We start from the raw sequence: 18,841 nt of genomic DNA on the forward strand, positions 1-18,841 counted from the left end.
TTTTAAATTGGTCATGTACAGTATATCTGCAGTTATGTAAAGTCATGGAGAGATTAACATTTTAATCACATATCTAGTTAGAAAACAATTTTTGATAGTAGCTTAGCTCTAAGGATTTCTTGAGTAGAAATGAGAAAATGTGGTTGTATAACCATAAGTGACATGGAAGAACAAGCATTAAATGTAATACCAGGGATAACTTTTTGGCGACTTCAAAGTAATTGACTAAGCTTTCTGTTGTGAATAAATGTTTAAAGACCTATTACTGCATTGTATGAAGGAGAGCGTAGTTTGTGGTACAGCATAGATGCCTGAAATATTTACCTTTCTATAGGAACATTTTCTTTATGATGAAGAAAAATCTTGGAGGTTTTCCTGGTTTCAGGTCATTGTAAGGGAAAGTGCTCTATCTATTTTATTTTCTAGTGACCATATCACAGAGCAGCTACTGCAGAAAACTAATATGCCAAGGAAGCTTTCTATGGCTTTAATGACAATGGCTTGCTTAGAGCTTTACAGGAAAGCATTTGGTCAAACCTTTATACTTCCACTAAGTATTTTAAGCTGGATGAGCCATTCGCAGCAGACTTTTCTTGGTGAGGATGAACAAGGATTACTTTTTCTATTATATCCCCCTTCCTGTAATATATACATTTAAAAATGCTGTAGCATTGGCATTAATTCCTTTTTTGCTGAAATTCATATAGTAGATCTAATCCTTATGAAGAGAATGTCTCACTTGTATACTCTTTGTAGCTGTGTTTTCTCCAGAACTGTTTTCAGGGACTAGTTTCAAGCAGCAACCTGGTAAGGAAATAAAACTCTTAACTGTTAAAGTCATATTCTGATTTGGGGATTCTGAAGGAATGGGTGTTAAGCAGTGATGTCCATAATCTCCATTGTATTATATCTGCAAAAATGCTTCTTAAAATAAGGATTTATGAATATTTAGAGAGGAAACAGTTTTCAAGCAAAAACATGATTATTGGTTATTTTTTATTTCTATTAGGATAGGTTTTTCTATTAAAAATTTTGTTTTCAGATGGAGATTTTTTTAGTTACACAGTACTTTAGGTATCTGTAAAAGGGAAACAAATAGATGCTTTCAGTGTAGTCAGCCAGTATTTGTGGGCTAGTGGGCACCATGGCCAAGGGATAGAATCCCATATCTGAGGAGTTTGGGATGGCACTGCAGCACTTTGTGGTGTATCTTTACCCGTACAGTAAGTCGGTGGTGTAGATAAAGGAGGATGCACTTTCAGTGACCAGTTTTAGGAAAGAGCACCCCTTAAATCTTGCATCCTTTTGCTCAAACTAAAGTGTATCTGGTGTTACTTCAATATGATGTAGGACTGCAGAGGGTACCATTCATTACTGCTGGAGTGTTATTTGGCTCAAACTGTTGCTGAGGTAAAAATTTTCCCCATCTTCTCCAGTTGTCTCCTCCCAGGTCTGTTAATTTAAATCTTGATACTGTCTTTGCAGAGCTGCCTTAAATGTCTTGCTGTAATTTTGTTTGAGGTACCATATTTGGTGCATCCTTCAGAGGTGGTCTAGGAGTAACTTTAAGTTGGGGGCTTTATCCTCCATTTTATATACTGTCATCCATAGTATCCTGATTCTTATCTAAGACATCAGAAGCTGTCTTAATGTAGAGGCAACTCTTGATGTAATGTAGTGATTTGTCCAGTGTAGAATAACATTCATGGCTGGCTCTTCATGGTTCTGCAGGGTAGCTGAACTCTGGCTATGGCAACAGCTTCCAGGCCAGCTTGTGCTGGAAAGCAGGATGACTGCTTTAAGGCACTGTTAATCTGAAACTAGTGAACTTGAGGACGGTTTTGGGTATTTACAGCAGTTTGGATATGATTATGTGGTACTAGGGAGAAGGGTGAGAGAAGGGCAAGCGAAGAGGAGAGTCTGCTGTGTCTCTGAGCCAGGCTAGTGAATGGGACTGAAATGGTTGGTATTGAGCTGCTCAGATGTCTTTTTGTTACTATCCAGTGCCTCTTAATTCAGAGATCGTTAATAAGCTTGAGATGACTACTAGACCTGAATTTGTATTTTGTTCTTGTGTTCTTGGGCAAATAAACTGTGAATGTGAAGCATGGGGAGCACCCATGAAACCTGTACATGAGCTATCAGGCTAATTTGCTTCTGTTTCACCAGCAGATAGGCTGGATTTGTTAATTTTGTAATGAAAATTTGTCTTATGGGTGGTAGTTTTGTACCTTTAGGTTTGAGTCCTTCCACTCCTTGATCACAGGGGATAGTGTTACAATCAATGATAGTAACTTAGTGGCTGATATATTTTTTTAGGTGTTCCTGTATGTCTATGAAATATTTCTAAACAAACCTTTGCTGATCAGAAGTTTACAATTTGATGTAAAATGGAGATAAACAAATAGTTCAAGCAAAATTCAGTACCTGTTCAAAGTAAATGTTTTCTACTGAAAGATTAATTCAATATCATAAATGGGTTTTATTTATAGAGTAATCAACTGAAATGTTCCAAAGCTTTTCAGCTTTGTTATGTGGGAACAAAAAGGCTTTGGTTCTGCATTGTAAGCAATTTTTTAGTAACCTTCAATGTTCATTGTGTTTTTAAGCTACATCTAGAGGTACTGTGTTTTCAAATCAGCAGAATTTCAGACTTGCAAGGGTTCTTGTGCTTCAGACTTGTCAAATCTAATATTTGGAGCCTCGGTGCACAGGAAAGAATGGTTCAGTGGATCTCAGGATACAGCTAATACATTTTCATGTTCATTAAATATGTTGTCTAGAACACGTCATCTGTGCAGCTACTTGTATAGCTACCATAATGTCTTGGCTTCAATGCTAGAGATTTTTTGATTTTGAAAAGATGACAACTTTTGGTATTAGTTTTGTAGGTCAAGTTTTAGATATGCACAACATTTAAACTATTAATTAAAATAAGCAATACAGCTGGAATAAACAAATGTGTTTTGGATCACCTGAGTCGTCTTTGAGCACGGAAACCTCTTACTTTGATTACATGCAAAGTGGATTTCACTTTTGCAGCTATGCACTTCCATTTGTTATGACTAGTAGTTTGTATTTTAATTGTCAGGTAGCTGTTTGTTCCAGTTAGGAAATGATATTCAGAGCTATGCATCACATAGTTAAATACATGCTTGCCTACTCCTAAATTGCAGTCAAAAATTGAGTAAAATTTCATCTGAATATTTTAACTAAGATTACTGTTAGAAATTTAGACTGTATCATACTGCAGGTACTCAACATTCTGAAATAATTTCAGCATACATTACTGTAAATGGAAAACCTCTCATTTTAAAGTATGCAGTGTTTATTTTAATTCTTAACTTACAAGGCTATTTTAAAGTAAACATAAGTAATCTTAAGTAATACTTGAAAAATTGGTGTGGTATTCCACTATGAAAGCTTTCATTTGAGCTTAACTATGAACTCCCTAGGTAATGATCCTTTATTTAAGGAGACTGTTGATGAGGAGTTACTGAATTCTCAAAGTTTGGACTTGTTATGAATTGTTTCAATTTGTTTGCTTTCCTTGCAGTTATACCTCCAGAAATAATAAAATCAGAAGTTCAAGTTGGAAGGGACTCTAGAGAACATCTGGTCCAAGCTTCTGTTGAAATCATGACTGTAAATTAGATCACACAAGGGCCCATCAGCAACCCTGAGTCCCAAATATTCTCAGCAAGGGAGATTTCTACAGTTCTGTTGGGCAACCTATTTCTGATGAATGGTCTCTTTCACTGTGTCTTAGGTCCTATAAGAAAAAAAAGGAATATACCTAGAAAAAAGAATGTATATATAAAGAAATTGCCTGAGGATTTCTTGAGATTTGGCCTGATAATTTCAGAAAAGACTAGTTCATGCAAGGCCTTAAATTTAAAAGCTTCTGTGGGCTACAGTCATCCATAAGCAATTTGTTCAATTGTATCTTGGTTCTAACTCAGGCCTACATTGGGAATTGAAATTGCAAGTACTAAGGGTAATAAAACTGTTATTTTCATATTTAGTAGGCCTAATGCTTGCATTGCCTTTTGGTTAAAGCTGAAGCAGGTGAACTGGAGCTGTAGGCTTTCTATGTGGTAGGGGGACTGCAGCTGGGCCTGTTTTCCATCAGCACTTCCAGTGTAGCAAAAAAAGATTTTGAGCTGCAGCTACCCCATTGTCAAGTGTTTTCAGATTCCTCCAGAGGAACAGGAAGATCAAAGAAGCCCATCTTGGCCCTTTAGTGAAACAGTAGTAGAACAACAGTCAAAGAGCTTACAAAGTGTTTGTGGCCCAAAAATTATGAAACAAGTACTTTAAGCCTGTTTGCTCTATAGCATCACTGTATATATTAGGAAGAATATATATGTGTGTGTGAATATATACATATATATCTATAATGGAAGAAATTCTTCACTATGAGGGTGGTGAGACACTGGGCCAGGTTGCCCAGAGCAGCTGTGGGTGCCCCATCCCTGGCAGTGCTCAAGGCCAGGCTGGACGGGGCTTGGAGCAACCTGGGCTGGTGGAAGGTGTCCCTGCCCATGGCAGGGGGGTGGGAACTGGATGGTCTTTAAGGTCCCTTCCAACCCAAACCATTCTGTGATTCTGTGACTATATTTTACTTGTGCCTAGAACTACCATTTTGTTAACATGATTGTGGCACTTTAGATTCCAACAGCGTGAATAACCTGGTTTTACAGATTTTCCTTTGGGATAGTAAATATTTCTGAATAGTTGCTTGTTGATAAATAATCTCTATTGCAGTGTGTTGACAGGAATTATGGTGGGATGACCTTTGGCTGCCAGGTGCTCACCAAGCTGCTTGATCACTTCCCCCCTCAATAGGTGTATGAGGGGGGAAAGTAAGATGAAAAATCAGTGTCTTGAGATGAGGATAGGGAGATGGTTCATAAATTAGTCATGGCTAAAACAGACCTGACTTGGGGAAGATGATTTTATTGCCTATTAATTGTAACAGAAGGATAGTGAGAAGTAGAACAAAACTAAAACTGCCTTTCCTACACCCCCCTATTCGTTCTTGACCTAAATTCACTTCTCATTCTTCTACCTCCTTCCCAAGTGGCATGGAGGGATAGGGAATTGGGGGTTCTGGTCAGCTCATGACACTCTGCTCTGCCCTCCTCACGTTCTTCCCATGATCCATCCTGGGGTTCCTCCCACAGGATACAGTTGTTCACAAACTGCTCTAATGGGGGTCCCTTCTTGAAGAACTGTACCCTGTGGAACAGACTTTTCCGGTGTGGGTCCCCCATGGTGTCACAGGACCTGCCAGAAACTTTGCTCTGGCATGGGCTCTCCATGGGCTGCAGCTTCCTTGGGTACATCCACCTGCTCCAGTGTAGGGTCTTCCATGGGTGGCAGGGTGGATATCTGCTCTGCTGTGGTTCTCCATGGGCTACAGGGGCACAGCCTGCCTCACCATGGTCTTCAGGTGCCTGGAGCACCTTCTCCCCCTCCTTCTTCACTGACCTTGGTGTCTGCAGAGTTGTTGTGCTCGCATTCTCATTTGTCTCAGCTTTGCAGTGGTTTTACCCTTTCTTAAATATGTTATCACATAGGTGCTATGTAGCTGATGGGCCAAGCTTTGGGCAGTGGTGGGTCTGTCTTGGAGCTGACTCTATCCAACATGGGGACAGCTTCTGGCATGTTCTCACAGACGTCACCACTGGAGCCTCCTGCTACGAAAACTTTGCTGTGTAAATCCAATACAGGAATAAATTATTACATTCAGCAAGTGTTTACAGCATTCCAGACCAACTTCCAAGTATAGTTCATGATTATAATCTTTTTTTGTGATTTTTTTCCCCCCAACTAAAATAGTTCTCTGCATACTAGGTGAATCCTTATTTAGCTAGCCTTCAAATTTTATATACCTTCCAAAATGCAGTGCAGCAATAACAGAAGAGAACTGCTGAATGTACACAACTTTACTCCTGGTGTATGTGACTGGGAATATGTGCCCTATGGAGCAGTGCTCATGAGAACTTTCACACCTGCTCGTTCTACTATGTCCAGTTTTGTGTCCTTGACATGACAATAGGAAGACTCTCCCTTTCTGTGTTTTTTTAATGAATGGATTTTTTGATACCTGTTTTTTTTTTAGCCCGCTTTCCCTCTGAAGCACCTTCTGGGCAGAAAGAGACCCAGCTGTATGTTCTGATGTTTTGTATGAACAGAAACAGTTGGGGTTTCTTTGTCTTTGTTTTTGTGGCTCACCACTTTCTTCTCCCTAGTTACCTTAATGATGTAATGCCATGGGTATGAACACCACTGGCTTTGGTAAACTTCAGTGATAATGGGGTATGAGTGGCAGTTGAGAAGATAGCAGTTCTGGTTTGGGACTGGATTTTTATGCTTATGTTCTCCGGATTTAATTCTGTGCTTGTTTCTGTTGCTTGATAAATCTCCAAGGGAGGACAAGGCAATTAAGAGACTACTTTTCTTCAGAGCTTTATCTCTGTTCTTCATAGCTTTTTGTATCTGTGAGATTGCCAGCTTTTTTATGGTCATGTACCTGGTAACAATTGTTGAAAACCTGAATTGCAGTTTGAGCACATCTGTTCTCAATGTTGAATGGGATAAACACAAAGTTCTCTTCATACTATTTGATTTCTTTGAGTTCAGATACTTGTTTCTGTTGACATCTGGTGGAGCCGCTAATGTGCTGGTAACTGTCCTACAGAGTTGTACTTAATGACTATGTAGTTTATGATCTAATACTTGTTTGCACCCAGAACAAAATTGTTTCAGCAAAATACTCCATTTTCCGTATTCATTTATGCTTAAAAATCCAGTGAGCTTAATGGCTTTTTGTTTTCTTACAGTTCAACTTTGTGGGAAAACTTTTGGGTCCACGTGGCAATTCTCTAAAGCGCTTACAGGAAGAAACACTGACAAAAATGTCTATTTTGGGAAAGGGTTCTATGAGGGACAAGACAAAGGTAAGCCCTGAGTATGTTAGTGGAGTGTTTGATACCTGAATTTCATAACTTACCTAATGTTTCTGGGGAGGTGAACAAACACTGTGATAAAAATTGCAGCAAATAAAAAGCATAGGTTAGCCTCTCATTAGTTAGACTCAGATAGTCTGTTTTCTAAGGTCTCTGTTTTTAGTGAGTGTTTTGAGGCTACCATGAGCTGTACATAATCGCAAAATGGAGTAATGTATTTTACTGGTAAGAGAAGCAGCAATATGTTTATTGGTGTAGAACAGATTTAACAAAGTTTGATAGTGAATGCAGCAGTGTGAAAGCAACACAAGCTTCAGTGGCAAGGTCCACTGGATTGTTTACTGCACAGAGGACAGGGTCAGATAAAACTGTAAAGATGATCCTCCTGTTGAGTCATGGGGGAGGTTCAGAGAGGACCCCCTTGCCTTCTCAACTCCTCAGGGGGGAGTTTAGCTGTGCCTGGATCCAGACTTATCTCAGACTTGGTCAACAGTTTCTAGCTAAAGAATTATATATGCGCAATCAATCCTTTATACCACTTAGCTAGGATTTCAAAGTTTAGCATGCTATTGATCATTTACTGAGAACCTGTTGTGGTAAGGAATCTCTCAACCTTAATGAGTGACCTTGAGAGATGTCCCTGCTCAAGGGGAGACCTTGGTGTGCAGCCCACTGGCATGCAGGAGAGCTCAATGGGCTCTGGGCTGTCCACTATTTATGAAGTAAAATGATGGACTCGCAGTCATACTGACATACCACCCATATTTTGCATAGCACCCAAACTGTGATCCTGGGGACTTAAGTGGGGCATTACCAGTGGCATCTTCTAGATTGGTCTTGTACAGCTTATGAGTAATGCCCAAGTGCGCATGGCAGTGTCCTCACTTTTGAAGGAACCTGAGTTCTAGATAGATCCAAACAAACTTTTTGACAGGAAAAAAAATTTACACCAAACATGTAAATTTAATAACACTTCATCAGCTATTTTTCTCTGTCTAGGAGATAAAATACACCCAGAAAAAAGTCACAGCTCTGAAGATGACTTGTGCAACTTAAGCAATTGACAAATTGCAGTTGTTTGTCGGAAGTATTTAGTTAAGAGTGGATATATCCATTACAAGAACTGAAGCAGACAGCAGAAGAGAAACCTTTAGCTTGATAGGGGTACTAATAATCAGTGTCACTCTTTACTGACCTAGATCTCTAGCAAAGTTTGTAGCAGATAAGTGTACATCAGTGAGGAGGTATCACCTGTCTGGTAAGCTGCATTAATTGGAGCATTCCTAATGATGCAAGTTAAAACACTGAACTATTTCTTGCCTGTAGCATACCATGTTTTATAGGCCTCTGGTGAAATATTCCTGTGGTTATGCAATAATCTGAAACTTAAAAATACTGTGTACTATAAAGACTGATAGGCATGCATATGGAAGAGTGACTTAGAGGGTTGGCTACTGAATTTCCTAAACTGTGTATATTTTTAGCACATTTTTATTTGACTTTTCTTGATTGAGATGCTAACTGAAACTGCTTAAATTTTTTTTGTGGTCAATAAAGTTGTGAGTTGAAGCTATTTTTTGCAGAGAACTTAAATATGATTAATTCTGAGTTCAGAAACAGTAAGATTCCTGTCATTGTGGGTTTGTTTGTATTTTTGAAAGGGACAGTGCAGAGGAACCAGTTGGATACTTTGGAACAATACAGCTGGAATAGCTTCTGCGTACCTATTTGGAGTAGTCCTTCAGAAAGCATCATTCAGAACTAAAGCAAAGTAAATTAATGACACTGTTTTGAGTACTCAATTGAACCTACAGGATATGTGCAAGAAAGTACTCTTGCCGTACCGGGATCCTAAATAAATTTGCACTCATGCCTAGTTCTCTGGGGACATGGCTCAGCAAGCCAGAGACACTCTGTATGTGGAGAACTTAACCAATGAGAGAATTTAAGATTTTTTCTGGATTCACGTAGATTATCTGTGTACTAATTGTTTCAACCGTACCTCTTTCACTAACACATAACTAAATTTTTGCCTTGATCTTCGTACATTCTTGTTCAGCATTCTGAAACCACTGCATTAAACTTGTCTAGACAACAGCAAATAAGAGAACCTTGTTTAACCTTAATTATACAGTTTTGTTCTGTATGAGAAAGAAGTGGTCTTTGAAAAGAAGCCCAGGATTGAATTACATGGTGTCAGCAAACTTCTGCTCAGAAAGGCTGGCAAGCTCTCACACATGAACAGTTTTTGCATTACTTGGAAAATCTAGTTGAGTCTTTAGTGTGGTATTGACAAGTAATGAAGTACATCACTCTTAGAATCATAGAATGGTTTGGGTTGGAAGGGACCTTTTAAAGGTCATCTAGTCTAACCCCCCTCAGCAGTGAGCAGGGACATTGTCAACTAGATCAGGTTGCTCAAAACCTGGTCCAGCCTGACCTTAAATGTTTCTAGGAATGGGGCTTTTGCCATGTCTCTGGGCAACCTGTTCTGATGTTTCACCACCCTCACTGTAAAAAATTTCTTCCTTACCCCTAGCCTGAGCCTACCCTCTTAGTTTAAAACCATTAGCCCTTGTCCTATTGCTACAGGCCCTACTTTTGCCCTGTTTGATACATTTCAAATCCGGAGAGAAACCTGAGTTGCTCCTATAGGAGAATAATAGGTAAATAGTGTACACTAATTTTTCCGGTTGCAAATAATCAGGTGCCAAACCAGGCAATTTCAGTGCTGCCTTGGCAGTGCTCAGAGCACTGGTCTGGAGAAGGTAAATGGTGAACCAAGGCAATGAGCCAGCCTAGAGACACATGTGGGAGATACGTGTGGCTCCTGCTCTACCACGCAGTCTCTCCAGTTGCTTCTCCCTGTTTCCTAACGCACTCTCTGACCAAACAGAAAATCCACAAGTTCCTAGCCTGCTATTTTTCATTGTAGAGGACAGGAGAAATTGATTAAAAAGTGTAATCGCCACTATGTAGGATTTTCTTCTAATTCTCATTGAGGTTTTGATTTATATAAGGGTCAGATGAAAGTGAAATCTCCTGAGCAATATTGTTTGCTCCTGGTGAACAGAAAATTGGAGCAAACCTTGTTTTCAGAAGTGCATCGTTATTATAAGACAATGTTCAATGGCACGAACTGTCATTTAAAAATAAAAAAATTCTGGGAAAAAAAACCTATTTTCAGTTTCAAAGCACTGTTGTGGTTAGAATTTTTGTTACAGACAGCAAAATCTTTGGAATTACATTATCACAGATAAAAAACTTCAGCTGATATAAATTAGTACTCTTTACACTGAAGCCAAATTTGCCCCACAAAACAGATGAGGATCTGATCTGTTGTCTCTTTAACAAGTTCATTGCATCTTTACTGTCACTGGAAGTGAGACGGCATATGCTGTATAGCTGCTTAGTGATGGTCATCACAGGTTCTGGGATGTACCAGTTGTTGGAGGCTTCAGATCAGATTGTCAGGTATTCCTAAACCCTTAACATGTTCATATACCTGCTATATCACCAGTTTTAAGTGAATAATGATGATTACCTCTTCCGAGAAACAGTAGAAGTAAGCTTCACAGATTTCTCCAAACTAAATTTCTAAATACTTTTTTTCTTCAATTTTTTTGAACTTTTGTGAGAACTTCAAAGGCTTTTGGGAGAAAGCTAATTAGTGTGAAAGGTTAAGAACATGCAGCAAAGATCACCATTATTTTGTGCAAGTTCTTTAAGGAAAGATTTGGATAAACCAGTATGAGAGATACAGATAAACCAGTCTGACTTTAAATTCATTTTGGGCAACAGTATTTCTCTAGCTCTTGACTTGTAATTGGCTTTTTAGAGTGTCCACTCTGCTTCCTAATAAGACATTTTGGTTTAAGAGCACATTCAGGAAAGTCTTTTGTTCTGTATCTTTGCTCCTTACTCCTTCAACTGAGTTCCAGAATCAGTCTAGGCTTTTATTTCCATCTCTTGTCAACACCTGGAGGACCATTTCATGTATCTACTTGTGATATACAGTATCTAAATTCAGTAATTCTCTGTGCTGTCACTTTATTGCTGACTTCTCACTAGTCAGTACTGAGATACCTTCTGCTAGATTACTCAGGCTTTCCTGTGTCTATAGGCAAGTGAAAAAATAAAAAGGACCTGCTTCAGAATTTCTTTATTCCATGACAAGATTGCTTTTATATTGTAAATCTGAAGAAATAGCTTAAAGCCTTCCATACTAATTGGTTATTCATGTGTTACCAATACTTTGACACTAGTACAGGCCTTTCAACAACTCAAATATTCTGAATGGTTTATAAAATCTGACAGAAGCCAAATTTAAGATACCATTAAAAATAGGTATCAGGTAGTACCTAAAGAAATCTAAAACCTAAATCAAAGATGTGGTGAAGGTGAAAATGGACAGTACTGGGAGCATATGTTAATAAATACTGCTATGCAACTTCTGATCTAAAGTAGTAGACTTCTAGGGCGTGTATCTGGTTCCTGACGGCTTGACAAGTAGGATGAAAAGCAGAAGGTTCTATAGGTACAATGGAACACACAGCAAAGTGTGTATTGACTGTCTTAGGCATGTTGCCAGGTGCCTTGTGCTGCTGTGCATCGTAAGCTGTGCTGGTGCTGTGCTTTGTTCTGGACCATGAAGGGATGAACTACAACAGCATGTGGTACAAAGCAGAGGGTAAGCGTTCCTGTAAGGCCTCCAGAGCCCCGTACTGTAGTGATGTGTCTGTATGGAAAACACAAAGTTAAATCAGATTGTCCAAACCATGAATAGTTCAGTGTGATAACTTTTGTGCAAGAAGATGGAAACTTAAAGGACAGGGGTTTATTCATTTTTCTTTTTTTTTTTTTTTGTGAGGGGAGGGGTTGTGGATTTAGTTGTTGGGGTTTTTTTCAGGAAAAAAGGTGGGGTGGTGACATTGCTGTCTTTCAGCTCACTTGTTCCACATCTGGTTTGCTTTCATCCTTTCAGCAGCTCTCAGATCTCCCTTACAGTGAGGAAAAACAATGTTCTTTGTTTTGGCCAGCCTGGCAGCATCCACATGCACTGGGCAAGCCTAGGCAATGTATGTGCCATCAGGTAATGGAAGGCAGGGGATTTTGTGGGAGCTAAAAATATTGTCAGTGAGGGATACTGGAATGAGAGCAAGCTGTGGCTTTTGTCTTGGTCATCATGGGGAATAAAAAACACCTGAAATGCTTCATGTATGCCCAAGGTTGGTATGTGTAGGCCAGTGAGTGAACTTTGTGTGGTGTTAGTTGTGGAGAGTAGTGTGTTGCCAAATCATGTTACAGCATTAAAAAAAAAGTGAACTTCGCAAGTGAAGCAAGATAAAAGGATAAAGTTACTTAAAAAGCTTGCTTATGGGCAAGATTTTAGAACAACCTGCATTGAAATTTCTTACATAATTTGTTCAGATTCCTGATTGAAACCCTTTTTCACCAGGGATTGCAGGTGAAATTGTGACTTTTCTATTCCTTGTTGCTATTACCAGGCAAGTTGATTGATAACCACAGAAATGGATTTTCTTAATTCTCAGTTCTCTGCATATCTAAATGCACAGTGTTTTCTTCCCTTTAAAAGAGAGATGGGGAGTGCTTGGCAGAATGTATGTACTAAACCAAAGAAAATGTATATGGGGAACTCCACTGATGAAAATATCTAGCTTCCGGTGCTAGATAATAGTTCATATAGATAAGTTCGTCTTAAAGTGAGAGACAGTGTCTATTAAAGCTAAACATTTAAGAGCTGTAATGTTTATATTTACTTCCAGTTTCCAAGATCTGTTGTTTGTATTGACAAGGAATGATTTTGCTGACAAAGTCTAATCCTGCTGACACTGGCCTCTAATAATTTTGCTGTGAATGCTCTAACAGCTAACTAGATTGTTTTATTTTTTAAACATCTATATAGTTAAATGTGAAGTATGATGACAAAAATGCTATTTATGAGAAGCAGAAAAGGATTGTTACTTATAAACCTCAACCCATAATTAAGGGATGTGCATGGGGGGAGATTTCAACTGTTAAACTATAATTTTAGTCACCTAAAGGATGAAGTACTTACCTGGTTCTTGCTGCACACACTAAGCAGCAGGGGAGAATTCTTAGGGCTTTTGTTTTCAGATAGCAGAACTGCTAAGAATTTGATACAATGTTATCTGGTGATGCAATGAAATTTTTAATGATGTTTAGTCTCTTGGAATGCACCTGTCATACACATGGGAGGAGGGCAACCTATCTGACACTAACGAATGATGTCCTTTAGGTCTGTGAACATTTTGCATGTGAATGCAAGTATTTGAGAACTGAGCTCTGCTCCACTACATAGAAATCATAGTTTCTCAGTCATACTGAAGTGGATGAATAAAAGAAAATCTCTTCTGAAATAGCTAGTGAGCTCTTTCCTCTAGTGTCCTCCTCCCTTGTCTCATGCTGTTACTCTCATGTCCACGTAGCGCAGTTCTGTGAAGGATGTACTTGTCGGGTAGAAATCTTGGTGAGAATAGGAAAATAGAGGTATCTGAGCAGTGCAGTAACACTAAGATCAAAATAATATTGGTAAAAGAATCTTGCTCTTCCAGAATATTAGATCAAACCTATTTCTAAAGACTACTTTTGAGAAGAGGCTTCAAGTTAACTTATGGTTCTCAGTGTCTTCTATATGAAACTGGTGCACTTGGGGAAAACTCCTGGGAACACTCTCCCCTGTGCTAGTTTCTTCATGTGAGCAGAAGCTGATGGGTCCTGTTTTGTGTGTTACTAATCATTTAATGTTGATAAGCAAACTGATACACTTCAGTCATGTTGCTAAAATAACAGAATAGTATCAGAAAAGTAATTATACATTTTTTTAGTTGCTGCATCTGAACATGAGTAAACAGCATGTACAAATGCCTCTGACACAATTTCAGCTCTATAATATGTTTAAAATAAGATGGAAAAAAACCCAACTTTTTTCTCATCTCCTAGGAGGAAGAGTTGAGAAAAAGTGGAGAGGCAAAGTACTTCCACCTAAATGATGACCTACACGTTTTAATTGAAGTATTTGCGCCACCAGCAGAAGCATATGCCAGAATGGGACATGCATTGGAAGAAATCAAGAAGTTCCTTATCCCTGTTAGTATTTTAATTTTTTAATAAAAATTTTGGTAGCCTTGAGTGAGAAATTTTGTGTATTTTACTAACTTACTGTACAATATTGGTCAGGTCATGTTGCATGACTTCCTTCACCTGTGATATAGGCAGTTATTGGGTGAATGCATAACTGTCCATATACACGCATCTCATGATACGACCTATAGTAAAAGAGCAACTTATTCTAACTGGTTATGTGCAAAATATTTTAAGTCTACAGATAATTGTAAAAACTTGTAAAATGTGGAAAAACAACTTTGTTCGATTAAGGTATGGCTTTTCTGTGTTCCTGGTACATCTGAAGCATCAGCATAGGGTTCTGTTTCATTAAGAATAAATAAATCTGACAATGTAGTATTGCTTCCACCCATAATCCTGGCTTAGTATTCAGTGCTGAGAATCAATACAACTTTATCTTTGTTTTTTCACAAAGCTAGTGATACATGGGTTATACTTGTCTTCTGGTGTATACTTCAGCTTGTGATGTATGAATGGTAAAAGATGTGATTTCCAGCATAAGGGTGTACTGCAGGTTTGGGATATGTATAGGCAGTGGTGTGGCAGGGTTTTCAGTGTCCTACAGAAGATTCCTTTATTTGCTTCTCATGTAAGGACTGACCTCAATTGCTTTGCGATGTTAAACTGCTTGGAAAATTCCAAACTGTCAAGCTGGGACAGCTGAGTGGAAGCTGGGGTAGAAGGTGAGGTGAGGCATGAAGGTCCTAACTGTATCACACTTCATTTTTATTGGTTATCAAATGAATGAATAAAGCAAAGCATTCTCAAGATGCATTGACTAATATTTATTTTTACTGCTGAAAATGTTGTCCAAGTGTTAGTCTTTATTTGTGTCAGGTCTTGGAAATGTGGGAGACCTAGCTAAGCGAACATTGCTAAGGTGTGTAATCTGAGTGACAGCAGCATCAAAATGTTTGAGGGTATAGTCGGTGTAGCTGTATTCAGGATCAGCTGGGGATGGATGCCTCTTGTTTGGCCACTACAGCCTGTTGTGGGTAGAACTGCCAGCTCTACTTTGAGGTGAAACAGTTGGTGCTGATGACCTGACAGTATGTATGCATTTTGGGGACTTTAATTTGTACTAAACCTAGTCCAGACCCATGAAACTGAAGTCCCCAAGTCAATGAGTTGATAGTGTGCTCCTTGAGTTTTTTCTTCTGGCATGTTTTTCTTTCAATGAAAGTCAATTCATATGCCCCAATACTGCTCCATGACAGGAACCAGAGCATGGTAAGTAATGATCATCAGGAGGTTCATTCAGGAGTACATCCTGATGTGAAATAACACGCTAATGTAGGTGCAGCTTTTGACAGTTAAAAACTAAATAAATGTCTTGAGCATTATGTTCTCATGTTATAAAGAAGCAAGCACTGCATAGTTTTTTCTACAGGTTCCACATGGCTTTTGTCTTGAGGATTACAAATAGGTAAATTTAAAACATATTGTTCAAACATCCTAACTGATCTGGGGATACTGAACAGAATATTTGAAGGAATACTGGCCTGTTATGATGTTGAAGGTTACTGTAGTTGCATGATTTGTGATTCGATTGTATGAAGACATAAGGAAGAATTAACTTCTTGGCTATTCTAGTGAGCAAATAACTGCTTTCTTTTTAGATGGAAATATGATCAATTATAGATGAGTGCTTTTCTGCATGCACTGGAAGTAAGGATATATCTGATATTTGCATGCCTTCTTCATCAGATCTTATTTTTCTTCGTTGGACTTGATTCACCTAATATCATAATAAATGAAGTAAGCTTGTCAAAACCTAGCCATTACTCTGCTGCTGTGAAGCCAGTAGAATTAGACTGATAATGAGCAGTTCCATTCATTGGTTTTACACTTTTCCATCTCAATATTTGATCATTGCGCTTTTATTGTACTAAGTTGAACTGATTCTACATAATCTTTTCGGAACTATGGAATCAAGCAAGCATTCTTAATTTCCCTTTGGCTTTTCAAATGTAATCTTAGCCAAATGGTTCTAAAAATGCCTAAATCTCTTCTGCCCACCTCGCCCTTGCAGCAGCTGCTCCAGGAAGCAATAAGGAGCAGCTTTGTCTTCTCTAGAACTACTATTTGCTTAGTTCAGTCCTGTTCATAATGCTGTGTAGGGAGAAAATCTCTTGCATGTATCTTGATGACTTGGTCACTCCTACAGAAGAAAATATCCTCCATGTTCAGAGAAGACCATAGTCAGTCAGGATGGGCAATATTTGTAAGAGAGTACATCTATTGAACTGAAATTTGTCAGCAACATTTTACTGAAATTTGAGTGTCACCTCAGCATGAACTGTACAGGGATGAGTACAGTCTAAAGGTTTCCAAGTCCATCTTGTGTTCTAGGTGAGGAAAAGATTGCTGTCTCCTCAGTTGACTTGAAGTGTACTGTTTTCCAGTAGTGGGCAGTCAGAAGTTGACCATCTGTTACTTTTAATTGAAGAATCCAATTCAGTCTAATGGATTAACACTACTTATCATGGCTTCCTTGTACTACCCCTTTGCTCTGTTCCCTCTTGCAGCTTCTGGCGTGTGTGGTATGGACCATATTTTCGGTTCTTTGCCTTTACACAGTGGAGTCCTTGTCTGTGACTGAGGCGGCTGGTATGTCTGGTAGTATGCTACTGGAAAATGAGAAAGCATCAGGGAGAAAAGAATAAGGACTTAACATGCGTACTGGCAACCTAAGCACATCTTTGTTAAGAAATCAAATGTAATTATTGTGAAATGATCAAAGGTGATTTTCCAGGAGCCCAATTCTCCCCAAGACATTCTTCTCAGAAGATATAAAGGGCATCCCTCATACACGTTATGTCAGAACTTTGAGACCTGTATGTTTGTGGTACAGTTCCTTGGCATTTTCTGTCAAAAGCTGAATTTTTGTTCCATAGAAATTTTGTATTTTTAGTCAGTTGTAGTCCAGCAACAGATTACAAATATAAAATGAGTTTCTGTACAGTAGTTGGCCAGAGTAGTGTCCAATTGCCTGATTCTGTTCTACTCCTTGTGATGGCCTGGCTGTGCTTTGGGTACAAGCAGTTTTGTAATGGAATCTGTTTCTCAAAAGCTTCAGTCAGTTTGAAACAATTGATTCATCTTTCAGACTTTTTTCTTGTTCACATGTTGGTTTCTGCTGCTAAGTATGATCTTACATGGGCAGTTGTGGGTTAAACTTAAGAGCCTGTACAAGACAGTTTGAACAAAATGCTTTCAGAGCACCACTTTTTTCTTCAATGGCATGTAAAGGAAATCTTATTTCTGTTTGTAGAAGTCTAAGGAAAGTGGAATGTTTAAAGGATAATTGAGATCTTTGAATTCATGGAAGTTTTAATCTTGTTCCAATGCAGAGTTATGCTTCAGATTGCCTGCAAAGCTACCTGTTTTTTGGTACCTTCTAGTGTAAAACTCGGTTTTCCAGTGGGATGCAGATCCTTGATTTTGTAATTGAGTTGTAAAATGGGTGGTATTTGAACAAACCTTCCTTCTTTGAAATGGATTTGCAGAAGAGCTGTTATATCAGAAGTATTGCCTCATTCTTATTAGAGGGCCTATTAATATTTTGATACTTTGTATGTATATATGTTGAGTAAAATATTTTTGATTCACCTTTACAGATGCATTCTTTGGCTTGCTTTAAGTGGAAGAAAATTGGTAGAAAAGTGTATATCGCTCAAGAGTTCATTGCTGTATCTGTTACTGTGATGTGCTCGTTTTGGAGGTTGGCTCAGGGTTCCTGAAAACTCATGCTTATTTGAGAAATAACATATTAATATCCCATGTAAATAACTTCAGCTTTCTTTTTCATAGGCCTTGAGAGGTTTTGTGCAGAATAAGGGACAAGGCATGTGTCTTCAGCTTGTTTACTGTTGCATATTGTAGAATTTAAATTTTTGGTGCCCTTTTTATTAGACAATAGTGCATGTGTGTATTGAATGAATTTCCTTGTTTAATCTTTAACTCCTGATTTTAAAAGTGTAGCTATCTATAATCTATTCCTTCTTTTTGAGGGGCTGTTCTCAACAGAGTGGGTTCTGTTACTGCTTTGCAACACCAGGCAACGACATTTCCCCTGTTCTTAATACATCATTCTACAACTGGAACTACAAACCAGCTCTCAGCTCAGAATATGGCACCTTGATTTTGTTATTGTTGTTTCACCCTAGTTACGGCATTCTAACACTGGCATTTTAATTGGTAAAGCTACGTGGAGGTAATATGCAGTGGGAAGGAAAATAATGCCTCAGCAAAACCTGCAATTAATATGTAGAATACTTTTAGAAATTTTGACTGAATAATATGCCTATTATACTATGAATATTAAAATTTTCAGTGGGATATTCAGCTCTTTAAGAGGAAACTTTCAGGAGCAGTGTTTTCTGATACTAACTTGGTGTGGTGGTTGAACAGTTTGTTTTCTTTCTCGCTCTGCCCCCCCGCCTTGTTTTAGGATTACAATGATGAAATCAGACAGGCACAACTTCAAGAATTAACATATTTAAATGGTGGCTCAGAAAATGCAGAAGTTCCAGTAGTTCGTGGAAAAGCATCTATTCGAGCAAGAGGAGTGCCAGTTCCTGCTTTGTCCAGGTAAGTATCTGAGCTGCAGTGGAATTTCATTTGAATGTACATATTTTAAGCTTTTCCCTTTAAACACAACACTACCCATGTGCCCCCACCTCCAAGTACCCAGTGAA

General features: G+C 38.6%; 1 protein-coding gene and 1 long non-coding RNA gene across 5 annotated transcripts in view; one reads left to right on the forward strand and one right to left on the reverse strand.

The window, feature by feature from the left end:
* The window catches only part of LOC308059915, a 370,995-nt gene that overhangs the window by 266,644 nt on the left and 85,510 nt on the right, over positions 1-18,841 (reverse strand). The gene's annotated exons all lie outside the window — the stretch shown is intronic.
* Positions 1-18,841, forward strand: part of KHDRBS3 (KH RNA binding domain containing, signal transduction associated 3) — a 110,226-nt gene that overhangs the window by 39,303 nt on the left and 52,082 nt on the right. For all 4 annotated transcript variants that reach the window (XR_013926478.1, XM_080377893.1, XM_080377894.1 and 1 more), the window contains exons 3-5: positions 6,849-6,965; positions 13,959-14,105; positions 18,595-18,734. Coding sequence is in view for 3 of the 4 variants with exons in the window: in XM_080377893.1 (XP_080234019.1) it covers positions 6,849-6,965; positions 13,959-14,105; positions 18,595-18,734 (404 nt within the window). In the remaining variant the exon portion in view is untranslated. The remainder of the gene's footprint in view (positions 1-6,848; positions 6,966-13,958; positions 14,106-18,594; positions 18,735-18,841) is intronic.

The sequence above is a fragment of the Falco punctatus genome, assembly GCF_963210335.1.
Source record: "Falco punctatus genome assembly, chromosome: 3".
In the NCBI taxonomy this organism is placed as follows: Eukaryota; Metazoa; Chordata; class Aves; order Falconiformes; family Falconidae; genus Falco; species Falco punctatus.